Here is a 22649-nt window from a genome sequence, read left to right on the forward strand (position 1 = left end):
CGCCAAACCAGGATGAGGAGACTGATGAAGAGTCTACAGGCAGCTGGCAGAAGTTGCGAAATAGACAGTGCTTGTTCTTGTGGGGGACTTCAACTTCCCAGATATATCCTGGAAGTGCAATACAGCCCAGAGAAAGCAGTCTAGGAGGTTTCTGGAGAGCATGGAAGATAGCTTCCTGACGCAGCTGGTTAGGGAGCCTACCAGGGGTGGTGCCCCGCTAGACTTTCTGTTCACAAACAGAGAAGAACTGGTGGGAGATGTGGTGTTTGGAAACTGTCTTGGGCAGAGTGACCATGAGATGGTAGAGTTCTTCATTCTCAAAAGAGCCAGGAAGGGGACCAGTAAAACTGCTGTATTGGACTTCCAGAGGGCTGACCTTGAGCTGTTCAGGACACTGGTTGTCAGAGTCCCTTGGGAGGTGGTTCTGAAGGGCAGAGGAATCCAGGAAGGCTGGGCGCTCTTCAAGAATGAAATCTTAATGGCACAGGAGCGGTCTGTCCCCGTGTGCCCAAAGACGAGCCAGCATGGAAGAAGACCAGCCTGGCTGAACAGAGAGTTGTGGCTTGATTTTAGGAGAAAAAAAGAAGGTTTATAATCTTGGGGATTATATAAAGGGAATGGGGAGCAGAATGTGGTCCTCACTATCCATGAGAAAGTGGTTGGTGACCTGCTATGGTAATTGGTCGATGGGGCCAGATGGGATTCACCTGGGGATACTTAGAGAACTGGCAGAGGAGCTGGCCAAGCCACTTTCCGTCATTTATCAACAGTCCTGGCTATCAGGGGAGGTCCCAGTCGACTGGCGACTAGCGAATGTGACACCCATCTACAAGAAGGGCTGGAGGGTCGACCTGGGGAACTATAGGCCCGTCAGTTTGACACTTTTGTTGCTCTCTCTCATACTGAGGCTCAAGAGACTTGACAATCCACAGCCAAGGCTGATACTGCATGGGCCTTTCAGGTACTTGGGCAGAGGGCATCACACAAGCACCATGCCAGACAGGTGCCTTCTGATGGCCTGTGAGAGACGCCGGCAGATGTGAGCCTAAAAGCCCACCTGCCAGCCAGGAGGCAAGAGTTGACCTGACAGCTACTTCAGAAAGATGGGACCTCCCAGTCCCTTGCCCAGCCATTCTCCTGCTGCTGGCCTCTCAGATCCAGAGGCAGAAGTGACCTGACAGTCCCCACCAAAACCAATTGCTTCCTGCTGGATTCAGAGTTTCTAAGGCACAATTGACACCCTCTAAGAACATCCACTCTCTTTGAGGCCCAGCACCTAGCAAGATAAAAGCAAGGTCATTGTCATCCTCCAAGGCCATACATATCCAGATGGCCTTTCAGCTTCTCTGATGGACAGGAGACAACTATGTGAAAGCTCTGTTAGGTACTAGGGCAGGACTGACCTTGAAATAAGTATTTATGCTATCTGCATGTCAGTGGCTCCTCAGTTTCTCATGACAGCTAAAACGACACCCTCATAGACCAGCCATGTGCCTGAAGGTGGCACATCAGGCCCTCAGGCAGAAGTGCCCTGACAGCCACCTGCACAGCCATGGGCCTCCTGCTGCCTCCTGAGATCCTGAGGCACAGCTGACCTCAGCAGAGCATCCCCACCTATCTACTCCATGCGTTTTATGACCTTACCAAGATCCATGTCACCTCACCTGCCTCCTCCAAGGTCTTTCTCTTAGCCAGGCATCTCTTCTCTGCCCCAGTTCTACCCCCCTTATTCTTCTCCCAACTTTCCCCTGACTTCCCCAAATGTGTCACCCTGTTGGGGGCAGCTTTCTGAGGGCCTTTATGACCTCAGAGGCTCTGCCTCCCTGCTGTGGGCCGGCCAGGTTCTGGGACAGAATTGACCTCACAACCAGCATCCACAGTGTTACAAGGAGCTGTTGTGCTTGGGAGGCCTCTTCCCAGCCCACCCAGGAGCACCGGGTGCAGGGGATACCCTGCACAATCTCTCAGGTACTGTGCAGGCCAACCAGCTCATGCTTCAGAAGGCCTGCCACACATCTAGACTCACATTTCCTCATGCAGCCTTTAGAGAACAAGGGCCCAGCCCAGCCCCTGCTCTGCAGCTCCTCCCTGTCTCTCCCAGGAGGTCAGCCCAGCCCAGACCTTCCCTAGCTCTCCACAGCTCCCTCTCCTCTCCCCAGGCTAACCCAGCCCAGCCCAGAAGAGCAGCCCAGGCTGGGCTGGCCCCAAGGCAGCAAATGCAGAAGCGGAGGGCAGTGTCAGTGTCTCCGCTGCTGCCATCTGCAGGAGATCCCATACCCTTCCAAGGTGAAACCGTTTAAAAAATATAATAGAGAAAATTTACCTGAAATCTAAAGCAGGAAACCTTCACTCTGAGATTAGTGAGGCACTGGAAAAGGTTCTTCGGAGAAGTAATACCCCGCTCAATAATAGCGTTCAAGGCCAGGAGGATGGGACCCGTAGCAACCTGGTCTTGTGGAAGGTACCTCTGACCATGGCAGCAGGGCTGGAACAAGATGATGTTTAAGGTCCCCTCCAAATCATGCCATTCTATACTTCTATGACACTGAAGACCCCAAACTGGTTGTGTAGCTTGTGTAGAGAGAAGGATTTCAATTTCTGTGAAAATTTCCCCCCCCCCCCCCCGAATAACAAGTGCTTGGAAGGGATGAGATGCTGCCTGCCTGTCACTTTGTGGGTATCCAGTCTCAAAATAGGACAAGAAAAGATAATTCTCAAGTCAAACTCTTCTTTTGAATTAGGAAAATGAGGGCACTGGAAGTGTCCATCCTCAGGTGACAGAAGGAAAAGCAGTGATTACATCAGTATGATTCAAAGTCAATTCCCCTGGTGAGGGTATGATTCAAAGGTGATTCCCCTGGTGGCCCAGGGACTTGTCAAGAGCTCCCTGTGCTGCTGAGCTGAGCTGGGCTCCTGGGTCCAAGGGGAGCTCCTGGCAAGCGGGCAGCACTGCAGAGAGACAGCTCTGCCCAGGAGCAGCTCCTCTGCACAGCACAGCAGCAGGGCTGGGGGCACTGCCTGCAGGGGACAAGGGCAGTGAGAGAAGGGAGGGAGATGTTAAAGGCAGTGTGGAGGGGGGATGCTGAGAGCTCACTGCAGGAGAAATCTTCACAGTCCTGAACAGGGTAAGTCTCTGGCTGCAGGGCAACACAGCTGTTGTTCCTGGTGCCATCTCCAGATTTGCTGGCAATCCGGTAGCTTATGGGAGTTTTCCGAAGGACTCTCAGAGTTTGGGTAAGAGGAGAACAACTAGCTCTGGAACAGTGATTATCTGCCATAAATAACTGAAGGACAGGACATGATGGTTCTTTCTCACAGGGCTGGCCGCAGGTGCAGCCAGGGTGCAGGCAGGGGTGTCCAGGGCTGTGGTGCAGAGCAGGGTCCCTGCTGTGCCCCAGGGGCTGTGTGCTGGGGCAGGGCCTCTGCTGCCTGCCAGGCTCAGCACTCAGCCTGCCTGGGGAGCTGCCCAGGGTGTTGCAGGGAGAAGTGGTGGGTGGAAGGACCCCCTGGCAGGGCAGGGCAGGGTCCTGTGGGTGCCCAGAGGCTGATGCCTGGGGCAGGCAGCTCACAGCTGCTCAGCACCCACAGGGTATCTCTGGTGATGGTTTTAAACAACGTAGACCGATTCCTGTACTAACTGCAGGGAAAGTACTCTTGAGAGTCTGTGCTTTCACTTTCCTGCTCTGAAGAGCAGTCAGGGAAATGATAGTGGAGTTGTCAGGTTGTGTCAATGAGGCTGTTAGAGCATTACATTCAAAGAGATCTTTAGGTCTATGTGGAACCTCACAATTTTCCTCCACACTGTTTAACCTACATACTGCATTGTTTCCCAATGTATTGTTGGATGTCCTGCTCAGCACCTAAAATACAGAGACACCTCTGGCCAGTGGGCACCTGAGATCCATCTCCACTGGTTTTCAGCAGATGCTGTAGGGCAGTACTGAGTCTGGATGAGCCTACAGAAAATCTATCTGGTCTCTCTGCACTCTTAGGAAGTAAAACTGAGATCCTGAGGCAGGAGCACATCTTCTTCAAAGGGAAGTAATAGTTTCTCTTCCTGGGGAGGCTTCGGTAAAACAATATATATGTTATACAATATATTATTCCTATATTCTTACACAATATAAGAATATATAAGTTTGGGTTTTCCTCAGAGAAATCTCTCTAACTTGTTCCTTGTCTTTTCCACCATTGACAGCCATCTATGCTCTGAGGCAGCAAATATCCAACAGCACCTTCCCCAATGAGTTCCTCCTCCTGCCATTTGCAGACACACGCCAGCTGCAGCTCCTGCACTTCGGGCTCTTCCTGGGCATCTACCTGGCTGCCCTCCTGGGCAACGGCCTCATCCTCACAGCCGTAGCCTGCGACCACCGCCTCCACACCCCCATATACATCTTCCTCTTCAACCTCGCCTTCCTAGACCTGGGCACTATTACCACCACTGTCCCCAAAGCCATGGCCAATTCCCTGTGGGACACCAGGGCCTGCCCCTACTCAGGATGTGCTGCTCATTTTTTTTTTTTCTTTTTATTTTTCATCTCAGCAGAGTTTTATATTCTCACCATTATGGCCTATGACCGCTACGTTGCCATCTGCAAACCCCTGCACTACAGGACAATAATGACCAGCAGAACTTGTGTCAAAATGGCAGCAGCTGCCTGGGGTAGTGGGTTTCTCTATGCTGTGCTGCACACTGCCAATAGCTTTTCCCTCCCCCTCTGCCAAGGCAGTGCCCTTGACCAGTTCTTCTGTGAAATTTCCCAGATCCTCAAGCTCTCCTGCTCAGATGTCTACGTCAGAGAAGTTGGGCTTCTTATGTTTAGTGTCACTGTAGCATCTGGGTATTTTGTTTTCCTTCTGATGTCCTATGTGCAGATCTTCAGGGTCATGCTGAAGATCGCAACACATCAGGGCATGTACAAAGCCTTTTCCACTTGTCTCCCTCACCTGGCCGTGGTCTCTTTGTTTCTCAGCACTGCCTTTTTTGCCTACCTGAAGCCCCCCTCCTGGTTCTCCGCATCCCTGAACCTTTTGCTGGCTGTTCTATACTCAGTAATGCCCCCAGCCATGAACCCCCTCATCTACAGCATGAGGAACAAGGAGCTCGAGGATGCAATTTGGAAACTATTTTGGGGGATGTTTTTCAGTACTAATAAAGACCCCTTCCATCGCCACTAATGAATCCCAGTGCTTCCCATTCTAGGCTTGTGTCTTTGTTGTTCTCATTATATTTTCCCATTGTCAATTTGACTGCTTGTGCTTCTTGTGTTCCTACATAAATATTTGGATTCCCCCTCTGCTATGAATGAATAAACCTGTTCTGTCCCATATGGAAGCTACATAAATGTGCATCTAACACTGAGTGAGTGAAACCAGGACAGTGAGTCTGTAAAAACGCTCTCATAGCATCTCTGTAATAACATAGAATCACCCCAGTACAATGCCTCAAGCTTGGGCTTTCCTTTCCAAACCAGTGTCAAGAATAGGCTCAAAGAATTATTTGCTCCCCACAAGGGTCTGTTCCTACTTAGGTTCAGGAGAGAATGTCGCATTGTTGCATTCTGACTCAGGGGTCAAGGGGCTGGACTGTGGAATTAGTGTGTGTGACAATCCAGTGTTCTGAGGCCTTGCTGGTGTTTATAATCCCTGCTCCTCAAGGTTATCTGATGAGTGATCTACCTGTAAAGCTATCACTGCTCAGAGAAGATGATGGTAGTGAACACCTCCAGAGGTCCCTTCTGACTCAGGGAAGAAAGGGCTAGACTGTGGAGTTAGAGTGCATGACAATGCTGTGTTTTGAGGCCTCACTGCTGATTGTAATCCCTGCTCCTCAAGGTTACACAGTGAGTGGTGTCATTCTCAAAATGAGTCCCTGCCCTTGGGAACCTGGAGTACAGCTGGTGCAATGATACTACAGAAAAGTTCTCAGAGACATTGCAAGACATTCCAGAATGACTGAATCACAAATTGGTTGGAGTTGGAAAAAGTCTTTCCCCATATTATTTGTTCCCTTTAAGTACTGGAAAGCAAGAAAAAGATTCCCCCCAGAGTCTGCTCTTCTCTAGGCTCAACAAACCCAGCTGGCTCAGCCTGCCTTCACAGGAGAGGTGTTCCACTCCACCGATTATTGCTGTGGCTCTGCTCTGGTCCCACTCACTAAGTCCTATGTCCAAAATCTTATGTGTCTGTTGAGCTGGTGGGGTCTCACATGAGCAGAGAAGAGAGGGAGAATCACCTCCCTCAACCTGCTGGTCACCCTGCTTTAGATGCAGCCCAGGATACTGTAGGCTTTTGGGGTTGCAGGTGGACATTCCTGACTCATGTTGAGCTTCTCTTCAACCAGAACCCTCAGGTCCTTCTCATCAGGGCTACTCCTCATCAGGGCAGTAGCTTTCTCAAAGCCATGGTGCACACTGCCAGTACATTTTCCATTCCCCTTTGCCAAGGCAATGCCCTGGACCAGTTTTTCTGTGAAATTCCCCAGATCCTCAAGCTCTCCTGCTCAGATGTCTACCTCAAGGAAGTTGGGCTTGTTCTGATTAGCCTCTCTTTAGCTTCAGGGTGTTTTATTTTTATTCTTTTCTCCTACGTGCAGATCATCAGATCAGTGCTGAGGATACCATCCAAGCAGGGACAGCACAAAGCTTTTTCCACTTGCTTCCCTCATCTGGCTGTGGTCTCCCTCTTTTCCAGAACTGCCGTATTTGCCTACCTGAAGCCCCCTTCCATCTCCTCCCCATCCCTGAACCCAGTGGTGACAGTTCTGTACTCAGTGGTGCCTCCAGCAGTGAACTCCATCATCTACAGCATGAGGAACGAGGAGCTCGAGGATGCACTGAAGAAGCTGAGTCAATCAGTAGTCCTTCAGCAGCAATAAGCTGCCCATGTCTCTTCACAAGGGATTTCCAATTTGTCTCAGGAAACTGCTGGTCTTTGTGCTTTTTCTCTGTGATAATCTTGTTTTTCTTCCTTCACTCCACTTATGCAGAGTGGCCTAAACCCACTTGTTTTTACCCAGAGACCCTTGTATCTGTATCTATTGTTAAAGTATAGCTGGCTACCCCTGTCACGTCTCTTTAATAAAAGGGTATTTCCTCAGTGCTGGTGCCTGGACCAGCTGGTTTTCAGTGCTGGTGCTGGTTCTTCTTCCAATGTTGTGGTCAGGAACAGGCTGAAGGAATTGTTTTATTATCAGGTGGAGGTCATTGCTCTATGAAATTGCTATCCATGGCTGTATGTCCAGGTGTTGGACGATGAGGAGTAGTGTCCTTCAGGGTCTGTCTTGGGACCAGCACTGTTTCATATTATTATCAGAAGATGTAGACAGTGGGATCAAGTGCATCCTCAGCAACTTTGCCAATGACACCAAGCTGAGTGGTGCTGTTGATACAACAAAAGGAAGGGATGATATCTGTTTGGACCTGAGCAAGCTTGAGAAGTGGGCCCATGTGAATCTAAACAGGTTCAACAAGTCCAAGTGCAAGGCGCTACACCTGGGCCAGGTCAATCCCAGACATGAGGACAGACTGGGAGAAGAAGTCCTTGAGAGCAGCCCTGCTGAGAAGGACTTGTGGGTTCTATTGGACAAAAAGTTTGACATGAGCCAGCAGTGCGTACTTGCAGCCCAGAAGCCAACTGCACCCCAGGCTCCATTAACAGAGGAGTGTCCAGCAGGATGAGGGAGGTGATTGTGCCCCTCTCCTCTGCCCTTGTGAGGCCTCATTTGGAGTGTAGGGTCCCCAACACGAAAAGGAAGTTGATCTGTTAGAGTGGGTCCTGAGGAGGTCCACATAGCTGATCAGAGGACTGGAGCACATCTCCTGTGAAGAAAGGCTGAGAGAGCTGGGGCTTTTCAGCCTGAAGAAAAGAAGGGTCCTGGGAGACCTCAATGCAGCTTTTCAGTGTTTAAAGGAATCTTATAAATAAGATAGAGTAACTTTTTCTTGGGCCAATAATGACAGGACAATGGAGAATGGCTTTAAACCAGGCCCCTCACTCTGCAGAGCATCACCACCAGCTCTGGGCACCATAGGGACCACAGGAAGGGGACAGGAGTGGTAGGTCATGTCCTGCCAGAGGAAAACTCAGATATTGTCTGAGTTGTGTGGCCATGCTGGGTGAGGACTCACAGCAGGGCATTTGTGGTGAAGAGCCAGAGGTCGTGGACAGGAGTAACATGCAAGTGCAGGAGGCAGGTGGTCACTCTGGGCCATTGGTGGAATGATTAGCATGGGAAGGTGGCCCAGGACATTCGTCATCCCCAGCCTTAGCGATGGCTGTTGCTAGTACTGGCTGCTCACTCCGATTTATGGCTGGGGTTTGCTGCCAGGCCACCTCCATCCTTACCTTCAGCTCCCTGCCTGTGTGGGGGAATGGCCAACCCTGTCCAACCTCTTCCCTGGACCAGACACCTTCAGACACCAGAGCAGGGATGTCTGTGAAACCCCGCATGGGACATGGTCAGGTAGAGGCAGGCATCAGGCGCAGGGGGAAGGGGAGAGCTACAGATAAAGGGAAGCAAGGGTTGCAATGGGAATCGTGCTTGGGGACCATTACCCACCCTGACCACAGCCTTCCCTGTACTGTTCCTGAACAGTGGGACCATGGGACCATGTGTGAGACAGAAGGGACAGGCTGGTGCAGGGATAGAGCCCAAGTTAGGGAGAAGCGTCTATCTGCTCAGAGTGACCTGGACAGGATGAATCATAGGGCAGAGGCCAATGGGATGAGGTTCAACTTGGCTAAGTTCATCCTCATGCAATGCTACAGGCTTGTGGCAGAGTGTCTGGAAAGCTGTGCAGAGGAAAAAGTTCTGGGGGTGTTTGTTGATGCTCACCTGACCATGAACCAGCAGTCTGCCCAGGTGGCCAAGAAGGCCAATGGCATCCTGCCTTGTGTCAGGAATAGTGCAGCCAGCAGGACCAGGGAGGTGATCATCCCCCTGTACTCTGCTCCGCTGAGGCTGCACCTTGAGTACTGTGTTCCGTTTTGGGCCCCTCACTACAAGAAGGACATCGAGGCCCTGCAACATATCCAGAGAAGGGCTACAAAGCTGGTGAAGGGTCTGGAACAAATTCTAATGAGGAGCAGCTGAGGGAACTGGGGTTGTTTAGTCTGCAGAAGAGGAGGCTCAGGGGAGACCTAATTGCTCTCTCCAGCTACCAAAAGAAAGTTATGGGGAGTTGGGGGTCAGCCTCTTCTCGCAGATAAGTACTGATAGGATTAGAGGGAAAGGCCTCAGGTAGCTCCAGGGAGGTTTAGTTTGGAAATTAGAAGACACTTTTTCTCAGAAAGAGTAGTCAGGCATTGGAATGTGTTGCCTAGGGAAGCGGTGGTGTCACTGTCCCTGGGGGATTTTTAAGGAGAGGTTGGACCTGGCACTTAGGGACATGATTTAGTGGGTGACATTGGTAGTAGGGGCATGGTTGGACCAGATGACCTTGGAGGTCTCTCCCACCCTAATGATTCTATGATTCTATTTTGCCCAGTTGCTGTATGAGTTTCAGGGAGTTAGAAACTTGCCCCATCTCCCAGAACTCTCATGAACTCCTTTACAGTATTTATCTTTCTATGGTCTGTTTTTCTAAGACTTTTCTTGTGCAGATAGCCCAAACGGAAAGTAGATCCCCTTAGATGCAGCATGGTCATGGAAGCATTTCTTCTGCACTATGGACCTGTGTCTTGGTTGTGGAGAAACTTTCGCAAGAGGTCCACCAACTCAAAGAGCATATACCTTCCTCCCTCTATGTGTATAACCAGTACCTCAGCTGTTAGGAGTAAACATGCCTCTGCTCAAGAAAGGGGATATGGTGGGTCCACACAACATACCACTCTGTAGTTTTACCCACAATTGCTGCTCCAATTTCCATGAATACTCTGATCAGGACTAGAGGTGCTCTGCCTCCAGTCAGGTGGAGGGACAACTGAGGTTATTGGACAGTGTGGGTTCGATGGCCTGACACATCAGATCCACAGAAGTATGAGGCTCTAGTGAACACCAGTGCAAGGTGTACTGCAATGTCATCCAGCTATAAATGGCCAGAACTCATTTTTATCTCTGGAGTGACAGGGGAATCCTGACAGTTAACTGTATTGGAGGCTGAAGTGCAGCCTCTTTAAGACAGTGAGATTAAACAGCTGTTTGCCTTGCCCGGTCTCTTGGAGGACCCTTCTGTTGTGGGGTTGCTGAGGGTCAAAGAGCAGCAGATGCTGATCACTACCCCAGTGGTGCATAGCGAGCGATATTGCACTAACTAAGACTCCCTGATTCACATTCATGAGCTGATTTATTGACTGGAGAGACAAGAAGTGATCAGCAAGACTTGCTCACACTTTATTAGTCACATATGGCTAGTGTGAATTCTTGACGAAAAGTGAAGACTAACAGTGGACTATCATGGCCTGAATGAAATCATGCCACTACTGAGTGCTGCAGCGTTGGATGTGGTAGAACTCCAAGATGAACTAGAATCAAAGCCAGACAAGAGTTATGCCACGACTGATATCATGAATGTGTTTTTCTCAATCCCTTTAGCAGCAGAGTGCAGTCCACAATGACACAAGACACGGGTGAATGCAGGCAGGCACACTCAGCATTCACACAACCACAAACAGCAGCAGCATTATCCTGATTGCCTCTCTGGCTGAGCAAGATGGAGGCCCATTATTTGGAAACACAAAGTTCTTGTGTGCACAAATGCATATTCATGTGCATGTGTGCAAGGTAGAACCCTCCAGCAGCTGGAATCAGATACTCAGCCTGTCCAGGACAAGTTCCTGGCTCCCAGCCTGCCCAGCTGAAGACGGTTGGACATATGAGCCCCTGTGGGTGCAGCGCCACTCGAGCTGCTGGCACACACCACCCCAATCTCACACACACTCACAAAGACACAGGCACACACACATTAAGTCCACACACTCCTATCTCTCCTGTTGCTGACTACAATGACACATGGGCCCTCTGATGCCCTGGTTCTAGTCCAGCTGCTGCACTTACCCCTATGTACAACCACCAGGTGACCTACAGCCCTTGGCAGCAATCCCATTAGTCCAAATGCTGATGTGGAGAGCTGCTGCCAGTGACACATCTGGATGGGTTTCTGCCTGGACACTGGGGTGACAGCCCTCCCAAGGCAGTCCTGGAAGGAGCTGGGACAAGATCTTGGTTCCACAGGAGCCAGTGACTTGGATTCCCACCTGCCATTGTGCTTTGTGCTCCTCTGGGCTCATGGAGATGGGCTTTTGTTGAGCTGAGGACTCTCCTGTGATGGGCCTGGAAGCAGCCAGGGCAGGGCATGAACTGAATTATTCATCCTGACATCATTTCCTTGGGCCTTTATTTTGTTTGCAGATGTGCTTCTTATCACACAGCCTAACACAATCCAGCAAGAACATAATCCTCTGGAGGCATCTGCATGTGGAGGTCACATATGTATGATTGTGGTATTACATAAGATATGACAGCAGAGAACTCAAATTGCTCTTCAGAAATACATCACGATTAGGGAAAAAGCTGTGCTGTTGCACGGGCCATAGCTTCCTTCAGGGCCAGCATCACGGCCTTGTTTCTAAGACTGTAGATGAATGGGTTTAAGAATGGGTACAGGACAGTGTTGAGCAAAGCTACAATGCTGTTGGTCTCCAAAGAAACATATCCTGACGAGGGTGCGTAAAGAGCAATGCAGCTTCCGTAGACAACGGCCAAGGTGGTGAGGTGGGAAGAGCATGTAGCAAAAGCTTTTCTCCTTGCAGAGGCTGCTGGCATTTGTAGGATACAGAAGAAGATGCTTGTGTAAGATGCCAGAGTTAGACACAAGGAAGACAGCACAATAAACAATAAGAAAACTGCATCTGTTTTCCAAAGCAGGGTGACATCAGAGCAGGACAGTTGGAATAAGGGGGTGTTGTCACAAAAAAAATGCTGGATCTTGTTCAAACCACAGAAAGTGAGCTGGGAGAGCAGCACCAGGCGGTAACTCAAGAACATGAAGCCCATGACCCAAACAGCAGCAACCAGCTGGATGCAGAGCTGATGCTTCATGATGGCAGCATAGCGCAAAGGCTGGCAGAGGGCAACGTAACGGTCAAAGGACATGACAACAAGGAGAGAAAACTCTACAGCACCCAGGGCAAAATAGAAGGAGGACTGGGCAAAGCAGCCGCCTACTGAGATTGTTCTCCTGCCAGAGCTCAGAATCACCAACAGTTTGGTGCTTGTGGAAGACGTAAACCAGATTTCCAGGAATGCCATATTGCTAATGAAAAAGTACATGGGGGTTTGCAGGCGGTTATCCACACACACCAGGAAAATGATGGCTGCATTCCCCATCACCGTTGTCAGGTACATGAGTAGAAGGACCAGGCAGAGAAATAGCCGTAGCCTTTGATCAAGCCCTGAGAAGCCCATGAGGATGAATTCAGAAATGACAGTTCCATTGCCTGTTCCCATACCCAAGCCCCATTCATCCTGCTGAGGCAGGAACATGGCAAAAACAAGTCCAATAATTTCATGGTCTGGACAGAAGGCTATCTCCTTCCTTCTCTCTTGCCTTGCTTGCAGACTTCCTATACAACACACACACACAGATTCTTTTGCACATTCCTCACACCCTGACTTTTCTGTTTCACATATCATGCTGAATCCTCAGAGAATTTCTTGTCTTCTTTCCACCTTTGTCCATCAGCTACAAATGATTCTCGCTACAAAAACACAGGGCTAAGAACGGATTGTTACTCTGTTATACTCTATTCCTGTGAAATTCCACTCAGAAGAATTGCAAGCATCCATCATACCAGTGTTTCCAAAGGGAATTTCATGTCCTGCATAAATGCTTTCTATTGTGTAAAAGCTAAATCATCAGTTCAAATATGTACATTGGAATTTATTATCTCTCCTCTTCAGTATCCACCCTTTTTGGACTAGCAACCACTGGGGATCCCTTGCTTGATTTCAAATTAAGCAAATTTCAAGTACCTCTTTTGTAATGCCCTGCTTTCTTCTACATCATCTTCCTTTGTTTCTTTAGGAAAGATGGAATACAAGTAGCAAGTGTAGCTTGCTTTTTTCAGTACTCTAAATTGAAGTCAAAATTCATTATGGTCCCACCAGGTCAGTGGAAACAGATCTGTCACAGAGTCACATCCGACCTCATTCTGTGTGGAAATGCAGTTGTTTCCAACCATTTGCTATTCTCTCGTACAATCAAATGGCCTCACTTAACTGCCTTACTTTTCTGAGAGGTGGAACAAATTTTGTCATCTTTGAAAGCTTAAGGACAGTCCTTGAAGTAGAAAGAGGAAGCACCTAGAAAAAACAAAGTGCCAAGTATTACCATGCAGGTGTATATTTCAGTTGTCTAAAAGTTATATCATTCAGGTTGAGCAATTTAACTTACTCCTATCCTGTCAATGCTGAGAGAGAAGAGCATCTGAAAGAGATTTCTCACCTTTATCTTGCATTACAGTTCTAGGCTGTGATGACCCAGCCACGAGCATTTTCTCTTGTCTGCATTGAATGTTGGGGGAGCCTCGGGAGAACAAGTTCTCACAGGCACCAGGAGTGAAGTAGGTGAAACTCATTACAGAAGTCTCAGGTGTCTGATGATTTCGGTAAATTATTCTCTTCTGTAAATCAAACTACTCTTCTAAGAGAAAATAAATAAATAAATAAATAAATAAAGAGAGAGAGAGAGAGAGAGAGGGAGAGAGAGAGAAACTTGTTTAATAAAACAGACATTTTCTCCTTCACCTTTCCCTATGTTTTTAGACAGAAAGGATCAGAGAAATGACTGCAAAAAGAGAACACCTCAAAATGCAAGGGTGGAAGAGCAGAAGACAGGTTGGAGGCAGAAAAGTAGTTTCTCAGTGGGCTGTATTGTCCCCTCAGGACCTGTCCCAGGGTAGAATGGGTACACTTAGGCAGTAAAATGGGAAGCTCAGAAGTGGGGAGTACAACCATGTTTATGTGGACATTTCAGCCTGGGATTTGGGCTGGTCTTAGACTCCAAATGCCCTGCTGAGGCACTGTGCACTGTGCACTGGCTTCCTCTGGAAAACTTGTTCAGATTAATCCATTGGCTGTAATTGTTTTAGCTGAAGATTGGCCCAGTCACCAACAGCAATATGTTGTGGTTTAGACCTGACAGGCAGCTAAGCACTAAGGGGATCTGGTCAAGGACCTTTTCCCCTACAACGAGGGTAAATAATCATGGGAGGCAGTGATGGGAAACAAGTCTGGTCAGTCACATTAATCATAAGATCACAAAAATATAGAAAGATTTGGTTTCAAAACTACCTAAAACATCACCTAGTTCCAACTGCCCTGCCATAGGCAGGGACACCTTGCACCAGACCAGGTTGCTCAAACCCCATTAAACCTGGCCTTCATGAATTCCAGGAATGGGGCACACACAGATCTTCTGGTCAACCAGTTACAGTACCTCACCGCCCTCAGAGAAATCAATTTCTTCTGAATATCCAGTCTAAAACTACCCTCTCTTAGTTTAAAAGCTACCTCTGTCTTGAATGGAAATGCAGGACAGGGAGACCCACTGGGCACAGTTGTTTGTGCTGCTGCTGCTAAGGACAAGAGATATGCATCCCAGTCTGCCTCAGGAGCCTCACACTGGTGCACAGGCTTCACATCCAAGCCTGATACATGAACTCCTCATTCAGGTGGAGCTAGTCAAGGAAGAGGAACACTTTTTTGTAAGCACCCAGGAAAGAAGTGCACAGCATCTGTCCCAGTCCATGTATTTTCTACCTCCTGCAGCTACTGAAATGGGGGACAGTCACCTTAAAAGCCTATGTCATGCTTTTCCGATCCATGCAGAATTTTCAGATAACCAAAGGTATCAGAACTGACCCCAGAAACCAATGTTTGGGTTATCCCATCTATTTTTATTCACAAGCTCTCATCTGCATGGTATCTTTCCTTCAGCTGGACCCCTTCCTTCACATCTAATTCCTTTGCTCCCAGTGGGCTGCATCATCTCAGTACTTTGGCAACTTGGTTGTCCATGTTGCACCTGGGATATTGCTCATGGTGGGGGTTAAGAGAATTTCTTTTCCTCTTCAGGTCTCACACCTGGCTTTCTCATCTGGAAGAAACCTCAGCTGATGAGCTACAGACTTCAGAAAAATTTTGTCTCTGCGAAACTCCAGAGAAATATCCTCATCAATTAAAGTGTTCATCGAGCAAGGATCTGTGTGGGTTGTGTTTGTTGAAAGTTGAGAAGCAGACAGTCCTGGAATTGTGATCACTATTGGGCTAAAGCAGCCCTGTGTTTCAATTCTCCTCTGTGCTGAGGAAGGATGCTGCCAGCTGACACCGAGCAAACCAGAACCTTGGTAAGGAAGCCTCTGAGACATGGGTAGAGAAAGGAGTAAAAGTTTTATTTATTCACCCCTGAATTTTGATTGAAGGCACTTAATTTGATTAAGGTACTCATTAAAGGTGATGTTTATATTTTTTGTGAAGGTATTGTTTGATATGTTACAAGAAAGATGCACGATATTGTTCAATATACAAGAAAAACATGTTAATATATATATGCTAATATATATAGGGTAAACATGGTAATATATATATTATGATTACTTCTTGATCTTATAGGACGTTCTAAGGAAAGTAGGAGGGATTTGGGACAAGGGAACTACAAGGGGCAACTGCAGACTTGAGTGGAGAAGTCTGATGTCAGGAGTGATGCAAGTCCTAGGGGATCAATGAGAGAAATGGTGTGATCTGGGGAGGTGAGGAGAAAGGTTGTCTCTACAGGCTCAAACTTCTCCTACCTGTCCAGACCTCCTTAAGAGACTTCTAGGCCTTTCTGTGTCTTAATAAGCCCCAAAGTGTAGTTGATGCTAAGTCTATCAACTTCAGCTCCTGAGAGCAGACTGATGAAATCTCTCAGAAAGCCAAAGTCAGAAGCCAAACCCTAGAGTTCTTGAAAGCATTGATTGGTTGCAATGAGGGCCATTTCTGAAAAAGCCCCATGGACACCTTAGAGCACTGTGGTGGCAATTGGAGGCCATGATCAGAGGTAGGACAAGGCCCTGTGCAGGTGGCTCTGAGGCTGAGAAAATGCTGGCATCCTTCACACAGGCATCCACACCCATCAGCTTTCATGGGGCCTGTCAGATGACCAGACACAAGGAACCTCACCATGATCTTCCAGGCTATGTGACCTTCCTGATGGACTTTCAGCTCCTCAGATAGACACAACCAAGCCACACGACTGTCTTTCTCCAGTCATGTACTCAGGCACAAGACATTTGACAACCCACTGCCAAGGCTGCTTCTGAATGGGCCTTTCAGGTACTTGGGCAGAGGGCATCACACAAGCACCAGGTGCCTTCTGCTGGCCTGTGAGAGATGCTGGGAGATGTGAGCCTGAAAGTCCATCTGGCAGCCCAGAGGTGAGGGTTGACCTGGCAGCTACTTCAGAAACATAGGACCTCCCAGTCCCTTGCCCAGCCATGCTCCTGATGCTGCCCTCCCAACTCCAGAGGCAGAAGCGAGCTCACAGTCCCCACCAAAACCAATTGCTTCCTGCTGGAGTCAGAGTTTCTAAGGCACAATTGACACCCTATAAGAACATCCAAACCCAGCAGCCTCCTTGACACCTGGCACCTAGCAAGATAAAGGCAAGGTCGTTTTCATCTTCCAAGGCCATGCACCTCCTGATGGCCTTTCAGCTTCTCTGATGGACAGAAGACCCCTGTGTGAAAGCTCTGTTAGGTACTAGGTCAGGACTGACCTTGAAATAAATATTTACACTAGCTTCATGTCAGCATCTCCTCAGTTACTTATGACAGCTAAAATGATAAAAGTATACACCAGCCATGTTGCTGAAGGTTGCACATGATATCCTCAGTCAGAAGTGCCCTGACATCCACCTGCACAGCCATGGGCCTCCTGCTGCCACTAGAGATCCCTAGGCACAGCTGACATGAGCAGTTCATCCCCACCAGTCTCTGGTTAGGGTTTTATTATGTGCTTTGTTATGGGACAAGGGTTGGTGTTAAGGCTGGCAATTTAATGCTAGCGATTAAGGGCTAGGGATGAGTGCGATCAATTGGATAAGACTAATGGTAACAGGTGATGTGTTTGGGGGTTTAAGATAAAGGTAGGATTTGAAGTTGGGGATTAGAGCAGTGGATTCTTTCCGTGGTGAAGCATAATAATTAGGGTAGCACTAGTTTTTAATGTTCCTGGTTAGAAATATTGCCAGGGCTTGACATGAAAGTTTTCCTAGTAAGTGTTGCTGCAGCATGAGCCTTACCTGAACCCCTCTCACCTCTTCAAAATCCTTCCTTTCTATTAGCCAAGCCAATCTTCTCTCCCCCAAATCTCCTAGCTTTATTCTCCCAGATTTCCCCTGACCTCCCCAAATGTGTCACCCTTTTGGGGGCAGCTTTCTGATGGCCTTTTATGATCTCAGAGGCTCTTCCTTCCTGCTGTTGGCCAGCCAGGTTCTGGGACAGAAGTGACCTCACAGCTAGCATCCACAGGGCTACAAGGAGCTGTTGTACTCAGGAAGCCTCTTCCCAGCCCACCCAGGAACACTCAGTGCAGGGGATGCCCTGCACAATCCCTCAGGTACTCTGCCTGCCAACCAGCTCATGCCTCAGAAGGCCTCCCACATGTCCAGACTCACATTTCCCGATACTGCCTTTAGCAAGTCCAGGACATACTGAAAGAAATGACCACCTCTTTGTGGAAAAGTGAATTAAGAACTGTATATATATGTATATATATAGGATAAAGTCGAGAACTCTTCAGTGAAGGAGTTGGTGTGAAAGTCATAGAATCATCGAATCATAGAATGGCCATGTGTTGAAAAGGACCTTAAAGATCATCTAGGTCCAGCACTGCTTCTCTGGGCAGGGTTGGCAACCACCAGAGCAGGCTGCCCAGAGCCGCATCCAGCCTGGCCTTGAATGCCTCCAGGGATGGGGCATCCACAACCTTCCTGGGCAACCTGTTCCAGTGCCTCACCACCCTCTGAGTGAAAAACTTTCTCTTACTTTCTAACCTAAATCACCTCTGCCTTAGTTTAAGTCCTTCCCCCTTGTCCTATCACTATCAACACATGTAAACAGGCATTTCCCCTCCTGTTTATATGCACCCTTTATGTACTGGAAGGCTGCAATGAGGTCTCCCCAGAGCTTTCTCTTCTCCAAGCTAAACAAGCCCAGTTTCCTCAACTTTCTGCATAGGAGAGGTACTCCAGCACTCTGATCATCTTTGTGGCCCTCCTCTGGACGCCTTCCAAGAGCTCCACATCCTCCTTGTGCTGGGGGTCCCAGGCCTGCACACAGGATTCCAGGTGGGGTCTGACAAGAGCAGATTAGAGGGGGACAATCACCTCCCTCTCCCTGCTGGACTCCCCTTTTTTAATGCAGCCCAGGACATAGTTGGCCTTCCGGGCTGCAAGCACGCACTTCTGGCTCATGTCCATCGTCTCATCCATCAGGACCTTCAAGTCTTTCTATGCAGGTCTGCTCTCAACTTCTTCTTCTCCGAGTTGATATGAATACCTGGGATTGCCCCAGCCCAAGTGCAACACCTTGCACTTGGCCTTGTTGAACCTCATTAGGTTCTCATGGGTCCACTTCTCCAGCCTGTCCAGGTCCCTCTTGGATGGCATCCCTTCCTTCCACTGTTTCAACTGCACCACTCAGCTTGGTGTCATCTGCAAACTTGCTGAGGGTGCACTCGATTCCGTCATCTATGTCATTGATAATGACATTGAAAAACACCGGGCCGAAGGCTGGCCCCTGAGGGACACCACTTATGACTGCATGTCATGATGACTAGCATTGCTTTATTCAGCTGGTTTTCCAGAGGACCATACTTCCAATGGGAAGTGATCTTGAGACTCTGTCTGTCCCACTGGATATGATGGCACCCTTAAGAAACAGCTGATGGCACTTGGGCTCATTCAGGTTCATCTCACCACACCCACACCATGTGTACTCTCATATGGACAAGGCAAACATGGACTCGTGATGTAGTCATTTGGAGTCCATAGCTGGAGGAAGAAACCATCTGTGTGAGCTGGGGCGAGAGCCCAGTGCTGGGAAAGGTGGTTGTGAGGGGCTGCTCTGGGACCATTGTCCTGGGGCAGGATCTCCCAGGGTGTCCAGGGTGTTTCCCAAGGGCCCAGCCCAACCCACTGCTCTGCTGGTCCTCCCTGTCTCTGCCAGGAGGACAACACAGCCCAGACCCTCCCCAGTGCTCCAAAATTCCCTGGCCTCTTCACAGCCTAGCTTAGCCCAGCAGAACAGCCCAGGCTGGGCTGGCCCCACAGCAGCAAATGAAGTAGGGGAGGTCAGTGGTTGTGTCTCTGATGCTGCAATTAACTCTCCCTCCTTTCCCTCCTTCCTCCAACCCTTTTCTCTCCCCCAGGCATCCTGCAACCCCCAGGCCAGTCCCACTCCCCAGCCCCACACCCAAACTCTGCCGACCCTGGGGCTCCTCAGACAGCACCACTGCACAAACACAGCACCCTGCTCTTCTCCCAGGACACCCCATGTCCCCCTGTCCAATGTACCCACAGCCCCCCAGCTGGTGGTGCTGCTTTGCAGAGTGAGGGGGCTGTGGTGCACAGGGCCGTGGGGGCACTCTGCAGGGCTGTGCTGGTCAGGCTGGGAAGGCAGAGCCAGCTGGTGGGGAGCACTGCCACTGACTGCCACCCACACAAGTGGTTCTTTGGCCATGGAGGATGCACACAGAGAGCCAGCCTCCTTCAGAGTTAGAGACTCATGGAATACATGTAGCCCGAGCTGAGAGGGGCTCACAAGGATCATCAAGTCCAACTCATTTCCAATGTCAGGAGAGATTTTGCAGTGATTCACGTGATCCAGTCTATGAAATTTCACCAGAGATATAACAACCAATTCAGCAGACTGCTTTCCCTGTGCCTGCTATGTTTCCTGGAGTTGCAGAGCTCTCCTTCACCTGCTCGCACCCAGATTTAGCACATTGTCTCTGGGTCACTTGGCCTTGGACATGATCATACTCTGTGGGCTCCATGGCCTGCTGACTCCCTGGCACATATTGTCCCTGCCAGTCCACTGGATTCTCCTGGCAGCTCCTGCATCCCTCCAGAAAGATGCCTGCCTGCCTTCAGCCCTATCGCATGCTCTGGATCCATTCTAGTAAAGCCACCATCTCTGTGGGTGCCAGGCACCAGAAGGCAATTCCAGAATCAGCCCTTCTCGCCTAAAAGCTCATCCCGGGTGATCAGCTGATCTCATGCCCCGAGCACATAGAGAAACAAGCAAAGCAAGGAGCCTCCTTTGAGTCCATTCCTTTGAAATATCCATGAGAGCAGCTTTGGGTGAAGAGCTGAGCCTTCAGGCACTGCCCCAAGCAGATCCCCATTTATGCTGGAGGTGCTGGTACAGAGCCAGCTATGTTAGAGAAGTGCCCCTGGCCTGTCCCTGCCTGTGGACACAGGACTGCCCCACAGCAGCACAGTGAGCAAGCAACAAGAGCAATCAATCCTCACAGCAACACAAGGGCTCTGAAGGAGAGCATGGGAGGTGAAAAGGAGAGCAGCTTCCACCAAACCAATCCCTGGGATTTCCTGGCAGCGCTGCTGTGCCAGGACTCTTCTTCCCTCCACCTCTGCGCACAGCCAAGTGCCACTGCAGCTCCACCACAGGTCTCTGAGGAAGGATCCATTTATTTAAATATATCTCAAACACACTTTAAATACACCTTGTTTCCACCAGTTCTCAGAGTCACTCAAGACAGGTGGATGTTTACATGGAAGAAAATGAACAAATCATTTCATATTGGACAATATTACCACAAGATATGAAAAGCAAAATAAGGAAAAAACAATACATCTCACTGGAATGAGTTTTAATTTGAGTGATATGAGAAGGATGATAGACAGCTTGTCGCTTCTGAAAAACAGTCATGAGGTTCCACACTGCATCCTTAAGCTCCTGGTTCCTCATGCTGTAGATGAGGGGGTTGACTGCTGGAGGTACCACCAAGTACAAAACAGCAAGAAAAAGATTCAGGGACTGGGAAGAGGACATGGAGGGGGACTTCAGGTAGGCAAAAAAGGCAGTGCTGAGAAACATGGAGACCACGGCCAGGTGAGGGAGGCATGTGGAAAAGGCTTTGTGCTGGCCCTGCTCTGAGGCAATCCTCAGGACAGCCCTGAAGATCTGCACATAGGACAGCACAAGGAAAACAAAACACCCAAATGCTAAAACAGCACTAACCACAAGAAGCCCACCCTCTCTGAGGTAAGCATCTGAACAGGAGAGCTTGAGGATCTGGGGTATTTCACAGAAGAACTGGTCCAGGGCATTGCCTTGGCAGAGGGGAAGGGAAAAGGCATTGGCAGTGTGCAGTACAGCATAGAGAAAAGTACTGCCCCAGGCAGCTGCTGCTATGTTGACACAAGCTCTGCTGTCCATTATTGTCCCGTAGTGCAGGGGTTTGCAGATGGCAACGTAGCGGTCATAGGCCATGATGGTGAGAAGATAAAATTCTGCTGAGATGAAAAAACCTAACAGAAAGGCTTGGGGAGCACAACATGCATAGGAAATGGTTGTTTGGTCCCACAGGGAATTGGCCATGGCTTTGGGGACAGTGGTGGAGATGGAACACAGGTCAAGGAGGGCAAGGTTGAAGAGGAAGAAGTACATGGGGGTGTGGAGGCGGTGGTTGCAGGCAATGGCTGTGAGGGTGAGGCCGTTGCCCAGGAGGGCAGCCAGGTAGATGCCCAGGAAGAGCCCGAAGTGCAGGAGCTGCAGCTCGCGTTTGTCTGCTAATGGCAGGAGGAGAAACTCAGTGGGGATGCTGCTGTTGGACATTTGATGCCACGGGGACCTGCCCATGGAGGAAAAGAGTGACAAGTTAGGGAAACCCCTCTGCTTCTCTCACAGAAATCACCATTCACTTAGCTTGCATTTCAGCTATGGAAGTGACACTGCAGGGCATGTACTCTTAGCCTCCTCATTGTGTATCACAGTGCAAGACACAGGTTTCTCTCCTCTCCTGGAGGTCCAGCTGAGGAGGAGGTGGCCCAGGAGGTGACCTGCCCAGGTCTGTGCTGCCTGAAGCTGTCCCTGCTGGCAGCTGCTTCCCTGTCCCCACGGCTCCTCCCTGCCATTGCTCATAGACTCCATCCCATCCACTGTGTGCTCAGCTCTGCGCTGCAGACATCCCCTGTCCCAGGATAATTTTCAGGGACAATTCTTCATGTTCAGTGGCTAATGAGCAGCTCTGACCTAATAGGATGTAAATAGAACTGGTGAGTCAGGGCATTCATAATAATGTAGAAATAAATTTGCATCTCCTACTGCCACCCAGCAAAGCAAAAGTAGAAATTTCAAAGGAAAGAATGCTTCTCCTCAAGAATCTCTTGCTCTAACTTCTTTTTGAGGAGTCCTCTCTGATGTGTTTTTGGTGTCCCGTGGAGCTCTGAGCCCCATGCCCCAGGAAGCAGCCTACCGCAAGCAGCAAGACCCTGCCATGTCCTGCCCTTGTTGGGGGGCTCCTTCCACCCAGAGCTTCTCCCCACAGCACCCTGGGCAGCTTCCCGGGCAGTCTGAGTGCTGAGCCTGGCAGGCGGCAGAGGCCCTGCCCAGGCACACAGCCCCTGGGGCACAGCAGG

The 22649-nt window shown here is 49.4% G+C and overlaps 3 protein-coding genes across 3 annotated transcripts; 1 reads left to right on the plus strand and 2 right to left on the minus strand.

The window, feature by feature from the left end:
* Positions 1 to 4569: 4569 nt before the first annotated feature.
* On the plus strand, positions 4570 to 5181 carry LOC140000465 (olfactory receptor 14C36-like). The gene has a single exon (XM_072030354.1). It carries the CDS (start codon positions 4570 to 4572, stop codon positions 5179 to 5181), a length of 612 nt encoding a protein of 203 aa, XP_071886455.1.
* Positions 5182 to 10537: 5356 nt separating this feature from the next.
* LOC113842079 (olfactory receptor 6E1-like) lies at positions 10538 to 13293 on the minus strand. The gene has a single exon (XM_072030388.1). It carries the CDS (start codon positions 12635 to 12637, stop codon positions 11504 to 11506), a length of 1134 nt encoding a protein of 377 aa, XP_071886489.1. The 5' UTR covers positions 12638 to 13293; the 3' UTR covers positions 10538 to 11503.
* LOC140000466 (olfactory receptor 14J1-like) lies at positions 13272 to 21501 on the minus strand. Its single transcript, XM_072030355.1, has 2 exons — positions 20868 to 21501; positions 13272 to 13306 (listed from the first exon to the last, which is right to left on the minus strand). Exons 1-2 carry the CDS (start codon positions 21499 to 21501, stop codon positions 13272 to 13274), a joined length of 669 nt encoding a protein of 222 aa, XP_071886456.1.
* Positions 21502 to 22649: the final 1148 nt, after the last annotated feature.

Source organism: Anas platyrhynchos, chromosome 32 (assembly GCF_047663525.1).
Source record: "Anas platyrhynchos isolate ZD024472 breed Pekin duck chromosome 32, IASCAAS_PekinDuck_T2T, whole genome shotgun sequence".
Lineage (NCBI taxonomy): Eukaryota > Metazoa > Chordata > Aves > Anseriformes > Anatidae > Anas > Anas platyrhynchos.

What these genes read in the sequence shown, in the direction of transcription:
- LOC113842079 (XM_072030388.1), bottom strand. Translation starts at nt 12,637, where the DNA reads ATGATATGTGAAACAGAAAAGTCAGGGTGTGAGGAATGTGCAAAAGAA.
- LOC140000466 (XM_072030355.1), bottom strand. Translation starts at nt 21,501, where the DNA reads ATGGCCTATGACCGCTACGTTGCCATCTGCAAACCCCTGCACTACGGG. An exon ending in TCAAATTAAAACTCATTCCA is followed by an intron (nt 13,307 to 20,867) that starts GTGAGATGTATT and finishes TGTTTTTTCTAG; the next exon opens with GTGCTTCCTCTTTCTACTTC.
- LOC140000465 (XM_072030354.1), top strand. Translation starts at nt 4,570, where the DNA reads ATGGCCTATGACCGCTACGTTGCCATCTGCAAACCCCTGCACTACAGG.